This window comes from Schistocerca gregaria, chromosome 1 (assembly GCF_023897955.1).
Source record: "Schistocerca gregaria isolate iqSchGreg1 chromosome 1, iqSchGreg1.2, whole genome shotgun sequence".
Classification (NCBI taxonomy): Eukaryota; Metazoa; Arthropoda; class Insecta; order Orthoptera; family Acrididae; genus Schistocerca; species Schistocerca gregaria.
Genome location: NC_064920.1, coordinates 968,969,605 through 968,994,123, shown reverse-complemented (window position 1 = coordinate 968,994,123; position 24,519 = coordinate 968,969,605). Strand labels below are relative to the sequence as shown.

The window sequence follows — 24,519 nt, the reverse complement described above, 5'->3', positions numbered from 1 at the left end:
GCTAAACAGGGATGGCTAGAGGACAAATGTAAGGATGTAGCAGCTTATCTCACTAGGGGTAAGATAGATACTGCCTACAGGAAAATTAAAGAGACCTTTGGAGAGAAGAGAACCACGTGTATGAATATCAAGAGCTCAGATGGCTACCCAGTTCTAAGCAAAGAAGGGAAGGCAGAAAGGTGGAAGCAGTATATAGAAGGTTTATACAAGGGTGATGTACTTGAGGACAATATTATGGAAATGGAAGAGAATGTAGATGAAGACGAAATGGGAGATACGATACTGTGTGAAGAGTTTGACAGAGCACTGAAAGACCTGAGTCGAAACAAGGCCCCCGGAGTAGACAACATTCCATTAGAACTACTGACAGCCTTGGGAGAGCCAGTCATGACAAAACTCTACCAGCTGGTGAGCAAGATGTATGAGACAGGCGAAATACCCTCAGACTTCAAGAAGAATATAATAATTCCAATCCCAAAGAAAGCAGGTGTTGACAGATGTGAAAATTACTGAACTATGAGTTTAATAAGTCACGGCTGCAAAATACTAACGCGTATTCTTTACAGACGAATGGAAAAACTGGTAGATGCGGACCTTGGGGAGGATCAGTTTGGATTCCGTCGAAATGTTGGAACACGTGAGGCAATACTGACCTTACGACTTATCTTAGAAGAAAGATTAAGAAAAGGCAAACCTACGTTTCTAGCATTTGTAGACTTAGAGAAAGCTTTTGACAATGTTGACTGGAATACTCTGTTTCAAATTCTAAAGGTGGCAGGGGTAAAATACAGGGAGCGAAAGGCTACATGAAAGGGAAGCAGTGGTTGGGAAAGGAGTGAGTCAGGGTTGTAGCCTCTCCCCGATGTTATTCAATCTGTATATTGAGCAAGCAGTAAAGGAAACAAAATAAAAATTTGGAGTAGGTATTAAAATTCATGGAGACGAAGTAAAAACTTTGAGGTTCGCCGATGACATTGTAATTCTGTCAGAGGCGGCAAAGGACTTGGAAGAGCAGTTGAACAGAATGGACAGTGTCTTGAAAGGAGGATATAAGATGAACATCAACAAAAGCAAAACGAGGATAATGGAATGTAGTCAAATTAAATCGGGTGATGCTGAGGGAATTAGATTAGGAAATGAGACACTTAAAGTAGTAAAGGAGTTTTGCTATTTAGGAAGTAAAATAACTGATGATGGTCGAAGTAGAGAGGATATAAAATGTAGACTGGCAATGGCAAGGAAAGCGTTTCTGAAGAAGAGAAATTTGTTAACATCGAATATAGATTTATGTATCAGGAAGTCGTTTCTGAAAGTATTTGTGTGTAGTGTAGCCATGTATGGAAGTGAAACATGGACGATAACTAGTTTGGACAAGAAGAGAATAGAAGCTTTCGAAATGTGGTGCTACAGAAGAATACTGAAGATAAGGTGGATAGATCACGTAACTAATGAGGAGGTACTGAATAGGATTGGGGAGAAGAGAAGTTTGTGGCACAACTTGACTAGAAGAAGGGATCGGTTGGTAGGACATGTTTTGAGGCATCAAGGGATCACAAATTTAGCGTTGGAGGGCAGCGTGGAGGGTTTAAATCGTAGAGGGAGACCGAGAGATGAGTACACTAAGCAGATTCAGAAGGATGTAGGTTGCAGTAGGTACTGGGAGATGAAGCAGCTTGCACAGGATAGAGTAGCATGGAGAGCTGCAACAAACCAGTCTCAGGACTGAAGACAACAACAACTACAACAAGCGCAGAACAGGGAATCAGTGATCATAAGGCCATTGCAACATCCCTGAATATGGAAGTAAACAGGAATATAAAAAAGGGAGGAAGGTTTATCTGTTTAGCAAGAGTAATAGGAGATTTCAGACTACCTAACAGATCAAAAAGAAAATTTCTGTTTCGACACTGACAATGTTGAGTGTTTATTGAAAAGTTCAAGGCAATCGTAAAATGCTTTTTTGACAGGTACGTGCCGAGTAAAACTGTGAGGGACGGGAAAAAACCACCGTGGTTCGATAACAAAGTCAGGAAACTACTGCGAAAGCAAAGAGAGCTTCACAGCAAATTTAAACACAGCCAAAACGTCTGAGGCCTACAGAAGCTAAATGATGTCAAAGTTAGCATGTTAGTGTAAGGAGGGCTATGCGTGAAGCGTTCAGTGAATTCGAAAGTAAAATTCTATGTACCGACTTGACAGAAAATCCTAGGAAGGTCTGGCCTCACGTTAAATCAGTAAGTGGATCGAAACAGCATATCCAGACATTCTGGGATGATAATGGCATTGAAACAGAGGATGACACGCGTAAAGCTGAAATACTAAACACCTTTTCCCAAAGCTGTTTCACAGAGGAAGACCGCACTGCAGTTCCTTATCCAAATCCTCGCACGAACGAAAAAATGGCTGACATCGAAATAAGTGTCCAAGAAATAGCAAAGCAACTGAAATCACTCAACAGAGTGGACCTGACCGGATACCAATTCGATTCTACACAGAGTACGCGAAAGAATTTGCCCCCCTTCTAACAGCCGTGTACCGCATGTCTCTAGAGAACGGAAGCTTCCAAATGATTGGAAAAGAGCACAGGTAGTTCCAGTTGTCAATAAGGGTCGTCGAGCAGATGTGCAAAGCTATAGGCCTATATTCTGACATTGACCTGTTGTAGAAGTTTAGAACATGTATTTTGCTAGCGTATCATGTCATTTCTGGAAACCCAGAATCTACTCTGTAGGAATCAACGTGGATTCCGGAAACAGCGATCGTGTGAGACCCAACTCGCTTTATTTGTTCATGAGACCCAGAAAATATTAGATACAGGCTCCCAGGTTGATGCCATTTTCCTTGACTTCCGGAAGGCGCTCGATACAGTTCTGCACTGTCGCCTGATAAAGTAAGAGCTTGCAGGATATCACACCAGCTGTGTGGCTGGATTAAAAATTTTTTAGCTAACAGCATGTTGTTCTCAATGGAGAGATGTCTACAGACGTTAAAGTAACCTCTGGCGTGCCACAGGGGAGTGTTATGGGACCATTGCTTTTCACAATATATATAAATGACCTAGTAGATAGTGTCGGAAGTTCCATGCGGCTTTTCGCGGATGATGCTGTAGTATACAGAGAAGTTGCAGCATTAGAAAACTGCAGCGAAATGCAGGAAGATCTGCAGTGGATAGGCACTTGGTGCAGGGAGTGGCAACTGACCCTTAACATAAACAAATGTAATGTATTGCGAATACATAGAAAGAAGGACCCTTTATTGTATGATTATATGATAGCGGGACAAACACCGGTAGCAGTTACTCCTGTAAAATATCTGGGAGTATGCGTACAGAATGATTTGAAGTGGAATGATCATATAAAATTAATTATTGGTAAGATGGGTGCCAGGTTAAGATTCATTGGGACAGTCCTTAGAAAATGTAGTCCATCAGCAAAGGAGGTGACTTACAAAACACTTGTTCGACCTATACTTGAGTATTACACATCAGTGTGGGATCCGTACCTGGTCGGGTTGACAGAGGAGATAGAGAAGATCCAAAGAAGAGCGGCGCGTTTCGTCACAGGTTTATTTGGTAAGCATGATAGCGTTACGGAGATGTTTAGCAAACTCAAGTGGCAGACTCTGCAAGAGATGCGCTCTGCTTCGCGGTGTAGCTTGATGTCCAGATATCGAGAGGGTGCGTTTCTGGATGAGGTATCGAACTTATTGCTTCCCTCTCCCTAATTATACCACCCGTGGAGATCACAAATGTAAAATTAGAGAGATTCGAGCGCGCACGGGGGCTTCCCCGGCAGTCGTTCTTCCCGCGAACCATACGCGACTGGAACAGGAAAGGGAGGTAATGAAAGTGGCACGTAAAGTGCCCTCCTCCACACACCGTTGGGTGGCTTGCGGAGTATAATTGTAGATGTAGATCATTCTCAAGTGTTTTCACTGGCTGCATAGAAATACTACCACCGGGAATTGCACACATGAAGGAGGTATGCTGCTTTGGGAACAGCACTAACTTTCCGAAACCGTTTCTAGCAGGACAAACGCAGCAGTGAGATTACGTTCTGGATCAAAATAACTCTCCTCCCGAGCAGGTCATGAAGGCCCAACGGTACCGACCGGCCACCGTGTCATCCTCAGACCATAGGCGTCATTGGACGCGGATATGGAGGGGCATGTGGTCAGCATACCGCTCACGCGGCCGTATGTCAGTTTCCGAGACCGGAGCCGCTTTTTCTCAGTCAACGAGCTCCTCAGTTTGCCTCACAAGGGCTGAGTGCACCTCGCTTGCCAACAGCAGCCGGCAGACTGGATGGTGCTAGCCCAGCCCGACAGCGCTTAACTTCGGTGATCTGACGGGAATCGGTGTTACCACTGTGGCAAGGCCGTAGGCTGGATTACAATAAGGTCTTTAATTATTCACCATAGCTGTTACCGAAATATGAATGTGTAAAAAGGGGGGAAAACGGTAATAATAAAATTTTGCTCCCAGTGCAATACGTCTAGCCCATGCAGGATATGGTGGCCGATGCGCAGGGACCAATTTTCGACCAAACCCCTGGGCGAGTTTATTCGTTTCTTTGGAAGAGGAGGTCAACAGTATCTGAACCCTTTTGGCCGTTTGGCGATGACAGAATCGAGATGCATGCATGCCCTGAATTCTTTCTCAAACGATTTTACAGAAACTCTTCAGTAAAAGAAAATTCATTTTTGCTTTCTTATAACTTGGTCAGATTCATGATGACGTGACCATAATTTCGTTAATGGCCATAGTTATTGTGATATTTACGTGGAAGTAAGACACTGCACGAAATTCTAAATAGTTTACAGTAAAAAGTAGAGGTCGCTATGATTTTGCGTTTGATGCATATTGGATAGCACATTGCACTGTATGAAATTTAGCCAACACACTGAATTTTTCTTTAGACTTGGGAGAAGGTTTCTTTGTCACCAATCTTGAGAAAACTGTTCTGTCTTAGTGCACTCATTTGCGATCGCGCAGCGCCAACGTTAAAGCCAGAATGAAATATGCACAACATCACAACATCCCTCATATTTCATAAACCATTTACCGCGCGGTATTAGTCGAGCTGTCTCAGGCGCTTCAGTCATGGACTGTGCGGCCGGTCCTAGCGGAGGTTCGAGTCCTCCCTCGGGCATGGTTGTGTGTGTATGTCCTTAGGATAATTTAGGTTAAGTAGTGTGTCAGCTTAGGGACTGATGACCTAAGCTGTTAAGTCCCATAAGATTTCACACACATTTGAGATACCAAGAAGAAATATCGACAAATTACAGCACACAAAGAGGAGAGTAATTTGCCATGTTATTCCAGTAACTACAGACTTTTTCGATGAAAGAATGCAATCTATAAGGGCTGGCGATAGCTGGTGAAACAAGAATTGCTGTGGGTTTTGGAACAACATAAGTGAAGACATTACATGCTTATTTTATGGCGAGAATATGCTTTTTCACAAGGCCAAAAACCTTACTTTTCCTCAGTTCCGCACTTAATAAACTTAATAAACCACTTTTCCAGAATATTTTTGCAGCTGCATCTCTACAACACGTCAGTGAGGTGAGACTGTGTAAACTCCGACGTGTTTTGGCAAAAGAAGCAAGTTTTAATGTGGCAACCACAGAAATGTGTAGGTTTTACTCAAAACTCTCCACTTGTGGCGCTTCTCTGACAGTTACAAATTGTTAACAAGCAAGACGAAAATAATTCGCTGCCTTGTAGTAACCAAAATCAACCGCGGGAACGCCTTGGGCTGCGGATCGGAGCCGCTAGGCGGCCAAGACGCCGGCGGTGGGGCATGCACCACTGGGTAAACACCAGGACGAGTCGGACAACAGACCAACGACAACCAACAACGACCGACAAAACAAGGAAGAGATAAACAACAGAGGCTTGTAGAAACCACAACACCAAACACCAACAGTAAATCCACTCGGAACCAGAGCCAGGCAAATGTCAACAACGAGCAATGACCAGAACGCAGTACTGCCGAGATAGAGACGCGATCCAGAGTGAGTACCAGACTGACTGGACTAGGTTTCTTTTAAATTGTGATTTCATTCCCCTGCCCCATATGGGCAGGGTAGGGCTGTCAGAGGCACAATCCGCCGCTCTTGAGCCGAGTGACACGACAACTAAAACAAGAATAAAATGTTACATATAAGGCAATAAAAAAGGGGAACATAAAACAGAGTAAGCGGAGAAAATGGAGGTAAAAATACATTGACATGTAGACGTTCACGGTGGACAGTTAAAAAAAGTTACCAGAAAGTTAAAAAACACATTTGGCGATTCTTAAAACACAGAGAAGACACTGAATGTGCATGCACAGGTTAAAAGTTGGCCACAGTATTAAAAACACTCCGAAACAACACACTTAAAACCCACTCGGAGCACACACTACCAGGTGGGACCTGCCGAGGGAAAGGTCAGAGAGGATGGAAAAGGAGGGGAGAGCATGGGGCAGCTGGGGAAGCAGCAGCTGGGGAAGCAGCGGAGTGGACTAGGGCAGAGCGGGTCCCTATGTACGAAACCGGAGGGGGCGGCTATTGGCCGCTGTCTGCACTTGGCTTAGCGGTGGCGCCCTCACTGCACGAGAGCCGCTGTGCGGAAGAGCCGCCGCGGACGTGGAGCCCTCTATGGGCTGGCCACGTCCATTTGTTCTGGTGCGTGTTCGACTTCTGCGGCAGGAGGTACTAGAGTACTAACCAAAGCAGAGGTAACAATAGATCTTTTTGAATGGCCACCTTGCAAGTGTGGGCGTTGGAGGGCCACCAGTTATTATTTATAGAAAATGTGAATGTATGCAGCTGGCCATTGTGGCCGAGCGGTTCTAGGCCCTTCAGTCTCGAACCGCGCGACCGTTACAGTCGCAGGTTCGAATCCTCCCTCGGTCATAGATGTGTGCGATGTCCTCAGGTTAGTTAGGTTTAAGTAGTTCTGAGTTCTAGGGGACTGATGAACGGCACTTCCCCTCCAGCGCTCGGCATTTCCCCTACAGCGCCTGCCCGCAGCCCCCACCATTGAAGCTCTCCCCACGCGTGCCCTGCTTTCTGCACATCTACCGGCCACTGTATTCTGCGTACACTATAAACAAATAGCGCGCCAATGCCAGCACGACTTTGGCGACCACGCGCAGTGCACGATGCGCACTCCATAGATATTCCTGCCCAACAGTTTGGTGGTGGGACAGGGACGATAAGTGAGGATAACAGCGCCTTATTGTCGGTGTTGGTGCAGTCACGAGGGGCGACCCGCGGCCGTGGCTGACGCGGCTGCAGGCCCTGCGCGCCCGCGGCCTGGACGCGGCCGCCCTGCGCTCCGCCGGGCCGCCGTCGCTGCCACACGCCCGCGTGCGAGAGCTGCGTGCCAAGGGCGCGTCGCAGGAGCCGCTGCTGCCGCACCAGGAGGTAGGCTGCTCACCTCCACCACCACTTAAAACGACTACCAACTTCAAATCCTGTATCTACATGCACACACACACACACACACTCTGAAAGCCACTGTTGCTTCGGCCACACCCCAAGGGACTGCTCTAGAACCATTGCTGTTCACCTGTTCACGCCATACACACACTATTTCCGCGGTGGACAGGCGGAACGGGCTGCAGTTCCCCAGCGTCGTCGGCTCACCCGGTTGTGACGGCGGATGCACAGGGCCTAGGCCCCGCACAATATACATCTACATCTACATTCATTTACATTTATACTCCGCAAGCTACCCAACGGTGTGTGGCGGAGGGCACACTGTCATTACCTCCCATTTCTGTTCCAGTCGCGTATGGTTCGCAGGAAGAACGACTGTCTGAAAGCCTCCGTGCGCGCTCGAATCTCTCTAATTTTACATTCGTGTTCTCCTCGGGAGGTATAAGTAGGGGGAAGCAATATATTCGATACCTCACCCAGAAACGCACCTTCTCGAAACCTGGCGAGCAAGCTACATCGCGAAGCAGAGCGCCTCTCTTGCAGATTCTGCCACTTGAGTTTGCTAAACATCTCCGTAACGGTATCCCGGTTACCAAATAACCCTGTGACGAAACGCGCCACTCTTCTTTGGATCTTCTCTATCTCTTCCGTCAACCCGACCTGATACGGATCCCACACTGATGAGCAATACTTAAGTATAGGTCGAACGAGTGTTTTGTAAGTCACCTCAGAAAATGTTTTGTAAGTCACCTCCTTTGTTGATGGACTACATTTTCTAAGGACTCTCCCAATGAATCTCAACCTGGTACCCGCCTTACCAACAATTAATTTTATATGATCATTCCACTTCAAATCGTTCCGTACGCATACTCCCAGATATTTTACAGAAGTAAATGCTACCGTTGTTTGTCCCGCTATCATATAATCATACAATAAAGGATCCTTCTTTCTATGTATTCGCAACACATTACATTTGTCTACGTTAAGGGTCAGTTTCCACTCCCTGCACCAAGTGCCTATCCGCTTCAGATCTTCCTGCATTTCGCTACAATTTTCTAATGCTACAACTTCTCAGTATACTACAGCATCATCCGCAAAAAGCCGCATGGAACTTCCGACACTATCTACTTGACGTCGGCTCCTGATGTGGTCAGCATTGGCGGCGAGCGAGTCTGCCACGATGCCTGCTAATCCTGGGTTGATGATTCACAGCGGCAGCATAGAGAACCAGAGCTGGTACTGTCCCCTCACGTCTGCTGCTGGATGGACCGCCCTTGCTGCCACATCTCCTTAATAAAGATTAACATGTCGATCACCGAGCTGAGCGCTACGCAGCGACCCAGTACACATCTAACTGCAAGTCTAACTGCGAGTGCCTTGTTGCTACCAAAGCAGGCGTATTTAAAGGAAGCACGAGCGACGTCCTGACGTCAAGCTCGATTGTAATGACCGCATTCGTTCCACTTATACTGCTGATTCATCTGTCGTACTCGCCCCTTAGCTGTACTTGCGACAGAGTAACGTGTTGTTGTGACAGACTTATGCGAAGTTGTGAAATGCAGTACAGCTGACGCTGTACCTCTGTCTTGCAATCTACGAAAGTCTCCGTCTAACACAAACCCGCATGCTAAGCAATTCTCTCTCGCCTGTTGTGTGTAACCAGGCCATTGCCCCTGCGAGATGACACATTCCGATATATGTGCAATCCTCTTAGCTCTTGCCTAACCTACTGCTTCTGGCTCTCGGAATAGGCAACGAAACTTTGACAGTATTCCACGTTTCCAACTCTTTACTATTCCGTGACACTACAATATATATATGCAGGGTGGTCTATTGATAGTGGCCGGGCCAAATATCCCACGAAATAAGCATCAAACAAAAAAACTACAAAGAACGAAACTCGTCGAGCTTGAAGGGGGAAACCAGATGGCGCTATGGTTGGCCCGCTAGACGCCGCTGCCATAGGTCAAATGGATATCAAGTGCATTTTTTAAAAAAGGAACCCCCATTTTTATTACATATTCGTGTAATACGTAAAGACATAAATGTTTCAGTTGGACCACTTTTTTCACTTTCTGACAGATGGCGCAGTAATAGTCACAAACGTATAAGTACGTGTTATCACGTAACATCCCGCCAGTCCGGACGATATTTACTTCGTGATACGTTACCTGTGTTAAAATGGACCGTTTACCAGTTTCGGAAAAGGTCGATATCGTGTTGATGTATGGCTATTGTGATCAAAATGCCCAACGGGCGTGTGCTGTGTATGCTGCTCGGTATTCTGGACGACATCATCCAAGTGCCCAGACCGTTCGCTGGACAGTTATGTTATTTAAGGAAACAGGAAATGTTCAGCCACAAGTGAAACGTCAACCACGACCTGCAACAAATGATGATGCCCAAGTAGGTATTTTAGCTGCTGACACCGCTAATCCGCACATCAGTAGCAGACAAATTGCGCGAGAATTGGGAATCTCAAAAACGTCGGTGTTGAGAATGCTACATCAACATCGATTGCACCTGTGCCATATTTCTATGCACCAGTAATTGCATGGCGACGACTTTGAACGTCGTGTACAGTTCTGCCACTGGGCACAAGAGAAATTAGGGGACGATGACAGATTTTTTGCACGTGTTATGTTTAGCGACGAAGCGTCATTCACCAACATCAGTAACGTAAACTGACATAATATGCACTATTGGGCAACGGAAAATCCACGATGGCTACGACAAGTGGAACATCAGCGACCTTGGTGGGTTAATCTATGGTGCGGCATTATATGAGGAAGGATAATTGGCCCCAATTTTATTGATGGCAATCTAAATGGTGCAATGTATGCTGATTTCCTACGTAATGTTCAACCGATGTTACTACAAGATGTTTCACTGCATGACAGCATGGCGATGTATTTCCAACATGGTAGATGTCCGGCACATAGCTCGCGTGCGGTTGAAGAGGTATTGAATAGCATATTTCAAGACAGGTGGATTGGTCGTCGAAGCACCATACCATGGCCCGCACTTTCTCCGGATCTGACGTCCCCGGATTTCTTTCTGTGGGGCAAGTTGAAGGATATTTGCTATCGTGATCCACCGACAAAACCTGACAACATGCGCAGCGCATTGTCAATGCATGCGCAAACATTACGGAAGGCGAACTACTCCCTGTTGAGAGGAATGTCGTTACACGTATTGCCAAATGCGTTGAGGTTGACGGACATCATTTTGAGCATTTATTGCATTAATGTGGTATTTACAGGTAATCACGCTGTAACAGCATGTGTTCTCATAAATGGTAAGTTCATAAAGGTACATGTATCACATCGGAACAACCGAAATAAAATGTTAAAACGTACTTACGTTCTATATTTAAATTTAAAAAACCTACCTGTTACCAATTGTTCGTCTAAAATTTTGAGCCATATGTTTGTGACTATTACAGCGCCATCTGTCACAAAGCGAAAAAAGTGGTCCAACAAAAAACATTCATATTCTTTACGTATTACACGAATATGTAATAAAAAATGGGGGTTCGTATTTTAAAAAAGCACAGTTGATACCCGTTTGACCTATGGGAGCGCCATCTAGTGGGCCAACCATAGCGCCATCTGGTTTCACCTTCAAGCTAGACGAGTTTCATACTTTGTAGTGACGAGTTTCATACTTCGTAGTTTTTTTTTTATTTGACGTTTATTTCGTGAAATATTTGGTCCAGTCACGATCAATGACCAATATATCATTGTCATGGCCCTCAAAAAATACAGTAGCATGAGTCTAGCCTTGTGACTTGTGACATGTACAGTTATCCTGCTTGGAAGATGCTATCACCATCAGAGAACATATCGAGCATGAAGGGATGCAGGCATGAAAGGTTGCACGTGGTCTGCACAGTTATTCACGTAGTCCACAGATATCACATTGTATTCACACAGTGTATTCACAAGTCCCACGGAAGCCCAGGTGACTGTCCTTATCATGCAGCCTCAAACGTCCTCCGTCTGTGGCGTAGCCATGTTTGAGCAGGACTGGTGGACAATAGTTATCCAGACCAGATGGTCTGACTAGTGTGAAAAGATCAGGTGAAGCATTTACTTTGATCCACTGTTCGAACTCTGTGATTCCATGCCCACTGCAGTCATAATAGACAATTACATTGGATTGACATGGGGAGACATGGCGGTCGTCGGTTTCGGAGAGCCTGGTTCTATATGTGCACTGAACAGCATGCTCCAAAACACTTGTGCCTGCTACAGCATTGTACTCTGTCGTCCCGTCTGCCACAGGCTGCCCTTTATCTACTTTACATCGTGGGCATCATACCTCCAATCTTCTTCGTTCTATAATGTGGCATGGTTGTCCAACAAGTTGTCACCATCCTTCAGCCATATTCGATAGATGCTCACACAATAGTATGAAAACAGGTGACAAGCTTCGCCATTCCCGGGATGCCATTTCCGAGATGTAGAGCCAGAACAATTTGCCCTTTGCCATAATCACTTACGTCAGAGGATTTTCCAATCTGCAGCCCATATCGTCGCTAGAATAATCCCTATTCCTCTGTGCTTCGCTTCTACACTTTTCTTAGCTCGTCACGCGCCCGCAACAGCACCAGAACACATTCATCCTTGCGATAGACAGTGGCCATAACGTTTTGTCCATAGTGTATTACCAGATTATTCTTCCAATTATGATTTTCCGCTATCCTAATAAATAATGGAAACCAGAACATCCATCTATATATACATATAGAAAAGACTGTCCGTTTGTTTCTTTCTAATTCATACAAATTTATAGTTTTATTTCGATCTTGATAAAATTTTGTAAATTTTACCTTCAAGAGAAGAGGGAGATGACTGTATACACAAGATTTCATGAACGGTTATTACTCAAAATCTCAAAAAGTTATGGCCAAATGTCTCAAAAAAATTTGACGGATTTACTTCAGATTTCCAGATTCAAATGAAACATGAAGAAATTTAGTGAAAAATTAAATGTTTAACCAACGAAATATATCGTGGTGAACTGATTGTAATTCCTATCGTGAGAATAAATAACATCGGCAATATCCGAATTGTAGATAGTACCATCAGACTTCACTTAATCGTGGGATGTGCGAAAGCTGGAGAATTTGACAAACTCTTGAGTGCAAACTCTTATTTATTGATTAGCTGCCTTTATTAAATCTGAGTGTTGCCCTAGAAGATTTCTCAGTTCGTGTTTCACAGTTTCTCATAGTATTAAAAGCCACAAACGCTAAGGCAAGTCGTGGATATAGTACCAACAAAAGTCACTAGATCGCACAATCAAAAGCTCGAACAGAACCTGAGATTTCCCGAACTGTGACGTAAACTGTTCGAACAGTTCGAGCCATTCTCAAACACAGCCCTACTTGAAATAGTAAAAACTGAGCCGAAGCAAGAGAAGACTCATTCTCCAAAGACACAAAAAGGTACTTTCCGCAAAATGTAACAGAAGATGGCGCAAGTAATCATCCTTTCACACAGGTGAAGACGTATTCATTCGTCGCATTCCATTGACATGCAGTGATTCAAACATGACCTTAGAATTAAAACGACTGCAATTTCTCATACGACTTGCATTCACTATGAGTGTCAACAAGGCCCAGGGCAGTGACTTTGTGCGACAGATACTAAACATACCGGGCAATGGTGGTCATTGTGGCTACTTCACGATATATATGCAAAATAAACTCACGGAATAAAATATTACTCAGTGACTCGATACACCATACTGGTCGTTATTCATCGCTGTAAATGCTGTAGAACTGGTAACAGGTGGTGATGTGACACTCCACCGCTGACATAAGTGGAGTGTGTATATACCAGGTGGTTGTATGGAATCAGCGGAGTCGGATGGATCATCCTGGAGACAATAGAGTGGCAGAAGGGAGCTACCGTGTTTGGACGCACCAGTGACCATATCTACATCTACATGGACACTCTACAAATCACATTAAAGTGCCTGGTAGAGGATTCATCGAACCATCTTCACAATAATTCTCTGTTATTCCAATCTTGTACGGTGCGCTGATTTCTCTTCTTTTATTATGATGATCGTTTCTCTCTGTGTCGGTCGATGTTAACAAAATATTTCGCTTTCGGAGGAGAAAATTAGTGATGGACATTCGTGGGAAGACTATACCGCAGCAAAAAAACCTTTGTTTTAATGATGTCCACCCGAAATCCTGTATCATTTCAGATACATTCTCCCCCCTGTTTCTCGATAATACACAACATGCTGCCCTTCTTTGAACTTTCTCGGTGTACTCCGTCAGTCCTATCTGGTAAAGGTCCCACACCGCGCAGCAGTATTCTAAAAGAGAACGGACAAGCGTAGTGTAGGCAGTTTCTTAAGTAAATCTGTTAATTTTTTAATCGTCCTGCCAATAAAATGTAGTATTTGCTTAGCTTTCCCCACAACGTTTTCTGTGGGTTCCTTCCAATTTAAGTTGTTCGTAATTATAATTCCTAGGCATTTAGTTGAATTTAAGGCCTTTAAATTTGCTGATTTATCGTGTAACCGAAGTTTAACGGGTTCCTTTTAGCGCTCATGTGGATGACCTGACACTTTTCGTTATTTAGGGTCAATTGCCAATTTTTGTACCATACAGATTTCTTTTCTACATCGGTTTGCAATATGTTTTGATCCTCTGATGACTTTACTAGTCGATAAACGACAGCATTATCTGCAAAAAACCTAAGACGGCTGATTAGATTGTCTCCTAAATTGTTTATATAGATAAGGAACAGCAAAGGGCTTATAACACTACCTTGGGCAATGTCAGAAACCACTTCTGTTTTGCTCCATGACTTTTCGTCGTTTACTATGGATTTATCAGTACAAGAAGATGAAACCTAATAGACAAAAAGTAACCTAAATATTGGCACCCTTAATATATTAACCCTCAATGGAAAAATGGAAGAAATGACAGATGTACTAACAAGGAGAAAGTTAGATATTTTGGGATTAAGCGAAACGAAGTGGAAGGGAAAAAGTGAGAAGAATTTGAGAGTGGGAGGAAAATTGTACTGAATAACAGGTTTGGAAGAAATGGTGTGGCAGTGATGGTGAATAAGAATGTACAAAGCTGTATTGAAAGTGTGAGATATATATCAGACAGGATCATAATCCTAAACCTGAGATTCCAAAAAGAAACACTAAAAGTTATCCATACTTATGCACCTCAAGTGGGATGTAGCGAAGAAGAGAAGATTGAGTTTGAAATTGAGTTAGAGAACCATATAGAGAGTGCTAATATAGTGATGGAAGATTTTAATGCACAGGTAGGCAAAGACAGAAAGAGATTTGAGCAAGTGTTGGGATGTTTTGGATATGGAGGCAGAAATGAGGAAGGGGAAAGACTTCTGGACTTACGCCAGAGGAATGGAATGAAAATAGCAACCATCTGGTTTATGAAGAGAGAAAGTCATGTTATCACCAGATGCAGTTGGGATGGAAGAACCAAGAGTGTAATTGATTATATTCTAGTAGATAGGGAATGGGGAGAGAAAGTAACAAATCTGAAGGTAATTCCAATTGTGAGTGCAGATGGAGACCATAGATTACTGGTGGGACAATGGAAAATGAACCAGTGTGTGAAAAATAGAAAACAGAAGAAAGTGATGAGGATACGGGATTGGGACCTGAAGGAGAGTGAAAGTGCTGTAAAGTATAGAGATTCAATCACACAAAAATTTCCAAAAGAAGCTTACTACGATGTAGAAAAAGAATGGAGTTTATTCAAAGACACTTTTGTCGAAGCAGCACAAAAAGTATGTGGTAGAACATCTGGAAAGGAAAGAGTAAGACAGACAAGTTAGTCGGATGATACGACAATCCAAGCAGTTAGAAGAACAAATGGAGCATGGAGAATGTGGTGGAAAACTAAAAATGATGAGGACCCTAAAATATATATAGAGGAAAAGAACACGTGCAAAGAAATAGTGGAAACAGCAAAGCAAAAGGCATGGGAAGAGTTTGCAAGAAAACTTGAAGAAGATGTGAAGACAAATAAGAAAATGTTCTATAAAATGATGAAAAATAAAAGGAAGGCTTCTGAAGTTCCAGTAAAAATGGAAACAGAGGATGGTACTGTGAATGAAAACCCAGGGAATATAAAAGATCTTTGTAAAGAACATTTTAAGGAACTGTTAAACGCTGAGGAGCAGGTACACGAGAAAACAACAATTAATGGAGAAATTGAGAGAAGTTGGGAAGCAGAATTAGGACAAATTACACTGGAAGAAATGGAAATAGCTGTGAAGAAGATGAATGGGGGAAAGCCCCAGGACCTGATGAAGTATCAGTGGACATGATAAGAGCAGTAGGTCCAGTGGGAATGCAGTGGCTGTATAGAGTACTATAAAGTGTGTGGAGAAATAGTACAATACCTGACGATTAGAGAAGAGGAGACATTGCTCCCATCTTCAAAAAAGGCAATAAATAACTTTGTAGAAACTACAGAGGAATAACCGTTATGAGTCATACAGCCAAGATTTTTGATAGAATTTTACTAAATCTAATAAGTGAAAAGATAGAAAAGGAGCTCAGTGAAGAACAGCATGGGTTTAGGAAAGGAAGAAGCAACATCGACCTGATATTTTCTATTCGTCAACTGATGGAGAAAAGTTGGGAGTACAACAAAAGAGTGATAATGGTTTTTATAGACATAGAAAAAGCATATGACTCAATTAACAGGGAAACACTGGGAAGAAATGAAGAAAATAGATGTAGAAGATGGATACATTAATGTAATAAAGACAATGTACGAACGATACATTTGTAGAATTAGAACATCATTGGGGAACTCTGAGTACTTCGAAATAAGACACGGACTTAAGCAAGGAAGTATTCTATCTCCTGAACTTTTTAATGTTTTAATGGAGGGAATGAATAAGGCAGTAAAATATATAGTAAAAGAAAAAGACAAAAAGATGATTTTTGCAGATGATATGGTAATATGGGGCGATAAAGAGGTAGATGTACAGGTACAACTCGATGTTTGGAAGGAAATAATGAAAAGGTATGGATTAAAAATAAATAAAGATAAGAGTGAAGTAATGGTATTTGGAAGAGACAAGGGGATCAACAGAAATATTACTTTGAATGGAGAACCCCTCAAAGTGGTAGACAATTTCACTTACTTAAGGAGTGAAATATCTAGTGATGGAAGAATAACCAACGAAATTAATAGGAGGTTACAGAAGGGAGGCAGTTTCTACCAAACAATAAAACACCCGATTTGGAATGAGGAAGTTCCATAAAAAGCAAAACTCATTATGTATGGGAGTTATTACTTCCCTACTGTCACCTATGGAGGAGAAACATGGACAATGTCAGAAAGGGACTGGAGCAGACTGCAAGCAGGGGAAATGAAATTTCTAAATGGCTCTGAGCACTATGGGACTTAACTTCTGAGGTCATCAGTCGCCTAGAACTTAGAACTACTTAAACCTAACTAACCTAGGGACATCACACACATACATGCCCGAAGCAGGACTCGAACCTGCGACTGTAGCAGCTGCGTGGTTCCGGACTGAAGCGCCTAAAACCGATCGGCTACCGCGGCCGGCTGAAATTTCTCAGAGCAGTTAAGGCAAAAACAAGAATGGACAGAGTAAGGAACATAGATATCAGAAAGGACCTTAAACAAGAAAGTATGAGAGAATAAATTAAAAAAAAGAGATTAGTTAAGAGGATGTGTGGGCAGAGACTCCCAAAACTTATGGAATAACTAAAGATGGATGGAAAAAGACCTAGAGGGCGCCCAAGAACTAGGTGGAAATGGGAGTGATAATATATGTGGAAAGGAGAGGTGTGACCTGGCAGCAAGTGGAGGAAGAAATGTGGTGGGAGGACCGAGCCTAATGGAGAGGATTCGTCAGCACCCAGACCTGGCAGTAGCTGGAGCGGGCTCTGGATATATTTGTCACTTCTCTGAGAGGACATCATGAAATCCATTCGCATAACTGAGACGATATTCCAGAAGCACGTAATTTGATTACTAACAGCTTGCGAGGTACAATGGCAGAAGCATTCTGGAAATCTAGAAATACGGAATCAATTTGAAATCTCTTATCGGCAGCACTGAGCGCTTCATGCGAGTGAAGAGTTAGTTGTATTTCACAAGAACGATGCTTTCTAAATCCGTGTTGATTGTGTGAGAATAGACCGTTTTCTTCGAACTAATTCATAATGTTCGAATACTATATATGTTCGAAAATCCTGTTGCTTATCGACGTTAATGTGATATGGGCCTGTAATTTAGTGGATTACTCCTACTACCTCTCTTTGATATTGGTGTGACCTGCGCAAGTTTCCAGTATTTGGGTATGGATCTTATATCGAGCGAATGGTTGTAAATGATTGTTAACTATGGGCTATTGTATCGGTATACTCTGAAAGGAACCTAATTGGTGTACAGTCTGGGCCGGAAGACCTTGCTTTTATTAAGTGATTTAAGTTGCTTCACTACTCCGAGGATATTTATTTCTACCTTAATATACTTGAAATATTTACTTCGCCTTCTTTGGTGAAGGAATTTCGGAATGCTGTGTTTAGTAATTCTTCTTTAGCAGCACTGTCGTCGATAGTATTTGCATTGCTATCGCGCAGAGAAGGCATACTTCTCATACGACCAGAATCTCTTTGGATTTTCTGCCAGGTTTTGAGACAAAGTTTCATTGTGGAAACTATTACAAGCATCTCGCATTGAAGTGCACGCTAAATTTCGAGCTTCTGTAAAAGATCGCCAATCTTGGAGATTTTCGTCCGTTATATTTGCCATGTTTTTTTCGTTGTTTCTGCAAAAGTGCTCTGACCCGTTTTGTGTACCACGGAGGATCAGCTCCGTCGTTCGTTAATTTATTTGGTATAAATCTCTCAATGACTGCCGATACTATGTCTTTGAGTTCAATCCACGCCTGGTCTACATTTACATCGTTAATTTGGAAGTACTGGAGACTGTCTCTCAGTAAGGCGTCAACTGATTTTTTATCTGTTTTTTTTGGGATAGGTATCTTTTTCGTTTATTTTTGGAGGATTTTGGGGTTACAATATTCAATCTCGCTACGACAATCCTGTATCAGTAACCACTGTATCCGTTTTGATGCTTGTTATTAGTTCAGGATTATTTGTTGCTAAGAGGTCAAGTGTGTTTTCACAACCGTTTACTATTAGCGTGGGCTCGTGAACTAACTTCTAGAAATAATTTTCGGAGAATGCGTTTAGCAAAATTTCGGATGATGTTTTATGCATCCGTCCGGATTTAAACATGCATTTTCGCCAACATAGCGTGAACGAAGTTTCGCCAACATATCGTGAATGAAGTTGCTTGATTTGTTAGTGTATCGACGTGGGCTGTCCATGTACCTACAAGCAATGGTGTGCGACTCACAGCCATGTAACGCTACTTAACAACAGTGGCCGCAGAAATGTTTAAACCGACACATACTAAAGACAAGTATCACGCCTTGTCAATGGCTATAGGTTTCACGTACAACAGAAATTGCTGCTGTCAATGACCGCAGGTCCATCGCAACCAGTTTCTGAGCGAATATCGCGAAGCAAACTGCATAAAATGAACATCTGGTGTCAAGAACCATGCAAAAGGCCATTGCTCATTTTCAATTTTTCTCTATTTTATAAACATTGATTAGCTCTCGCAGATATGCAGGTACTGGAATTTCCCTGCAGTTTGACCCACGTACGTGCTTGTCACACCTATTGCGCATATCTCTTCCTCCTCTTCTCTTGGTCCATCCCTTCTTCTCTCCCCAATCCATCTCCTTCTGCCCCTGCTTTTATCCATCCAATTTTCTATCCATCTCATTCTTAGCCGAGCCATGTCCTTTTGCATTTGCAGCCCCTGCAAAAGAGGGGGATACTACACCCACAATACACCTGTCATGCAGTGCAGACTACTGAAAAAAATGTTTTTGCCCATGTCTCCACTCCTGTTGGTGCTAGATGTTTATAAATTCCAAAATACTGATGATCGTAAAGTTTGCTGTTTATGTGCCTAATTTGGTTGAATTAACCCATTGATTTAGGTGGAGATCCTGCACATACACGTACATACACAAATACATGCTGCTTTATACATCCCTGCATTGCTTGCCACTTGCTAAATATGTATGGGAATCGGGCATACATTCTAATCTTCTCTTCCCTGCTATCTCTGCCCATCTCTCCTCCTCCCATTCTATATTTATTTACTCCCCCACATCTCTGTCCATCTCCACCTCCCATTCTGTCTGAACTTCAACCTTGTTTATTATTATTGCCAAATAAACCTTGATTGAGACATGTGTTGTTATAGTGGTCTTCAGTCCAGGGACTGGTTTGATGAAGCTCTCCATGCTGCTCTATCCTTCATCTCCGAATAACTACTACAACCTACATCCTTCTAAATCTGCTTAGTGTATTCATCTCTTGGTCTCCCTCTATGATTTTTACCCTTCTTGCTTTCTTCCAATAATAAATCGGTGATCCCTTGATGCCTCAGAATGTGTCCTACCAACCGATCCCTTCTTCAAGTCAAGTTGTGCTACAATCTCCTCTACTCTCCATTCGATTTAGTACCTCCTCACTAGTTACGTAATCTACCCATTTAATCTTCAGCATTCTTCTGTAGTACCACATCTCGAAGGCTTCTATTCTCTTCTTGTCCAAACTATTTATCAGCCATTTTTCACTTCCATAAATGCCTACACTCCATACAGATACTTCCAGAAAGAACTTCCTGACACTTAAAGCTATACTCGATGTTAACAAATTTCTTTTCTTCAGAAATGCTTTCCTTGCCATTGCCAGTCTACATTTTACGTCCTCTCTACTTCGACAATCATCAGTTATTTTGCTCCCCAAACAGCAAAACCCATCTACTACTTTAAGTGTCTTACGACCTATATAATTCCCTCAGCGCCATCTGATTTAATTCGACTACATTCCATTATCCTCGTTTTGCTTTTTTTGGATGTTCATCCTCCTTTCAAGACACTGTTCATTCCGTTCAACTGGAATTCCAGGTCCTTTGCGGTCTCTGACAGAATTACAATGTCGTCGCCAAACCTCAAAGTTTCTATTTCTTCTCCATGGATTTTAATACCTAATCCAAAAATTTTCTTTTGTTTCTTTCACTGCCAGCTCAATATACAGATTGAATAAAATCGAGGATAGGCTACAATCCTGTCTCACTCACTTCCCAAACACTGTTCTGTAAGTCCTAGAAACGTAGGTTTGCCTTTCCTTAACCTATCTTGTAAGATAAGTCGCAGGGTCAGTGTTGCCTCGCGTGTTCCAACATTTCTGTGGAATCCAATCTGATCTTTCCCTAGGTCGGGTTCTACCAGTTTTTCCATTCGTCTGTGAAGAATTTGTGTTAGTATTTTGCAGTCGTGTATTATTAAACTGGTAGTTCGGTAATTTTCTCACCTGTCAACACCTGTTTTCTTTGGAATTGGAATTATTATGTTCTTTTGGAGTCTGTGGGTATTTCGCCTGCCTCATACATCTTGCTCTCCAGACAGAAGTGTTTTGTCACGGATGTCTTTCCCAAGGCTATCAGTAGTTCTAATGGAAGGCTGTCTACTCACAGGGCCGAGGCAGTATCTCTCTCACCCCCTAATGATATAGTCTTCTACATTCTTACATTTGTCCTCTAGCCATCCCTGCTGAGCCATTTTGCACTTCTTGTAGATCTCATTTATGAGACGTTTGTACTCCTTTGCGCCTGCTTCATAAACTGCATTTTTATATTTTCTCCTTTCATCAATTAAGTCCAATATCTCTTCTGTTACCCCAGGAATTCTACTAGCCATCGCCTTTTCACCTACTTAATTCTCTGCCGCCATCACTCAAAGCTTCCCATTCTTCTTCTATTGTATCTCTTTCCCCTGTTCTTGTCCATCGTTCCCTTATGCTCCCTTGAAACTCTCTACAGCCTCTAGTTCTTTCAGTTTATCCAGGCCCCATCCCCTTAAATTCATACCTGTTAGCAGTTCCTTCGGTTTTATTCTACAATTCACAACCAATAAATTGTGGTCACAGTCCACATCTGCCCCTGGAAATGTCTTACAGTTTAAAACCTGGTTCCTATATCTCTGTCTTACCATTATATAATCCATTTGAAACCTTCCAATGTCTCCAGGCCTCTTCCATGTACACAGCCTTCTTTAATGATTCTTAAACCAAGTTTAGCTATGATTCAGTTATGCTCTATCCAAAATTCTACCAGGCGGCTTCCTCTTTGATTCCTTACCTGAAGCCCATATCCACCTACTAATTTCCTAATTTCCTTTCACAATATCGAATTCGAGTCCCCCACAACTATTAAATTTCCGTCTCCCTTAACTATCTAAATAATTTCTTTTATCAGATCATACATTCTTAAATCTCTTTCTTACCTATGAAGCTAATTGGCAAGTAAATTTGTACTACTGTGGTAGGCGTGCTTTTTGTCTGTTTTGGCTACAATAATGCGTTCGCTATGCTGTTCGTAGTAGCTTATCCGAATTACTATTTTTTAATTTATCATTAAACCCACTCCTGCATTACCCACATTTGATTTTGCATTTATAGCCCTGTATTCACCTGACTGGCAGTCTTGTTCCTACAGCCTCACGAAGTCCCACTGTACCTAACTTTAACCTATCCATTTCCCTTTTAAAATTTTCTAACCGTCCTGAAAGGTTAAGGGATCTGACATTCCATGCTCCGATCCATAGAACCCCAGTTTTGTTTCTCCTGATAACGACATCCTCCTTAGTCCCCGGCTGGAGATCCGAATGGGGGACTATTTTACCCCTGGAATACTTTACCCGAGAGGACGCCATCTTCACTTAACTATACAGTAAAGCACATGCCCTCAGGAAAAATTACGTGTGTAGTTTCCCCTTGCTTTCAGCCGTTCGCAGTTCCGGCACAGCAAGGCTGCTTTGGTTGATGTTACAAGGCCAGATTAGTCAATCATCCAGACATTCCACGCTCCAATATGTAGAACCCCAGTTTTGTTTCTCCTGATAATGACGTCCTCCTTAGTCCCCGGCCGGAGATCCGAATGGGGGACTATTTGATCCCCAGAATATTTTACCCAAGAGGACGCCTGCTGCTGGGTCTGTGAGGACAGTAGCATCAATAACAGCATTTTGCATAGTTCTAATCGACATACGATTAGCAGTACAAAGTTTCAGGCACTTCAGATCCCATTGTAGAATTCTAATCATAAACCGAGTAGTCATAAACATAACTTTCTTGTTTTCTGTTAAAACCGATTGTAAAGAAGAAAACAAAATAGAACATAGTTATGTATACACATTTTATAAAAATTATGTATAAGGAAATAAAATAGATGTATGAGAAACAATTTGTCAAATGGGCCGGCCGCGGTGGTCTTGCGGTTCTAGGCGCGCAGTCCGGAACCGTGCGACTGCTACGGTCGCAGGTTCGAATCCTGCCTCGGGCATGGATGTGTGTGATGTCCTTAGGTTAGTTAGGTTTAACTAGTTGTAAGTTCTATGGGATTGAAGACCACAGCAGTTGAGTCCCATAGTGCTCAGAGCCATTTCTTTGTCAAATGGTTTAAATAGCCCACTATAGTGGTTATAAGGCGCCCGCTGTGGCCGAGCAGTTCTACGTGCTTCAGTCTGGAGCTGCGCTGCTGCTACGGTCACAGGTTCGAATCCTGCCTCGGGCATGGATGTCTATGATGTCCTTAGGTTAGTTAGATTTAAATAGTTCGAAGTCTCGGGGACTCATGACCTCAGATGTTATGTCCCATAGTGCTTAGAGCCATTTGAATCATTTTTCAGTAGTTAAAACTGCGGGAAAGGAAACGAAACTGCATATGTTCGCAGCACAGCAAAGTGCACCATTTTCTTTCTCATGTTCGGTTTTAACAGAAGACCTGTACATTGTTGTTTAAAGAACTATGTTGTTTGTGTCTGTATCAGTGTTTATTAGAGGATGGTCCAAAAATTTGAAGTAAATCCGTCAAGAACATTTCGAGATCTTTGGCAACCATGTGAAACGACTTGTCTTTATTCAGTAATATAGATAGATTAATTCTGAAATATTAAACATGAAATTATGCTCTTTTATCGAACCGAAGGAGAAGTATACTTAAGGACAACTATGTAAATGACCAACTCGTAGCCATAGAAGAACTTGGAAAATACATCTGATATATTGACCTTGTGTTGAGTGGTACTTAAGATAGATAAATAAATTAGTGAAATCAATGTGAAGTGAGGTAGAGATTTGAAAATAAATGAGAAACTTAGTTTAGTTTATAAGAGTTACACAAAGGCAAACAACGGGCAGAGCAGCAGTGGCAAAGACTGGCGCTTGCAAGTAAGCACGTCCAGGAGAAGCCATCGCCCTCCCCACATAAGCGGAAGCTGTCGATTCAGCTGTCAGGACATCGCCCGACCGGCTCACGTGTTTCTCAGTTGTCGCATGTGATCAAAGGCCCTCGCCTACATTCCAAGAGCCAATGACCGACGTTAAGAAGATTCTTCGAGAAGCTTTTCTACGTGACAAAAGAGGCAATGGCCGTGAAGTCGTTCACCTCCAGTGAACTGAAGTAAATAAATACGGGAGACGCAGTGGGCCCGACAGTAGTTTTCAGTTCAGTTTCGGTTCGAGTTCAGTTCCAGTACAGTTCAGTTAGTGCTGAAGACCGTCATGCAGGAAGAGACTACATCGTACACAGAAGTACACCAAGTCTTCCGCTGTAATGGAATAGCAAGCAGCAGCCTTCCCCCGCCGCGCCGCTCCGCTGGCCAACGCACAACACTGACACACGCGGCTGCATAGAGAAGAGGAATGCTGGGACGCCACATCCAAGGTATCACCATCCGATTCACGACTTCGTTCTCAATAATTAAACGGGCCACCTCACAATGCGTGTCTCCAGTCAACTTGGGGAAACGGCGACACGAGATACACACCGCCAGGCGTAATCAGACACCGCCGCTCACACAGCAGAAGGCTTCACAAACGACTCAGCTGCCCCTCTCCCAGCCAGAACAATCCAGTAAGAAAACCATTCTACAAATCTTTCAA

The 24,519-nt window shown here is 42.9% G+C and overlaps 1 protein-coding gene across 1 annotated transcript in view; it reads left to right on the top strand.

Moving 5' to 3' along the window:
• Positions 1-24,519, top strand: part of LOC126310605 (uncharacterized) — a 78,447-nt gene that overhangs the window by 17,811 nt on the left and 36,117 nt on the right. The window contains exon 2 of the mRNA XM_049992113.1: positions 7,247-7,416. Coding sequence (XP_049848070.1) covers positions 7,247-7,416 — 170 coding nt within the window. The remainder of the gene's footprint in view (positions 1-7,246; positions 7,417-24,519) is intronic.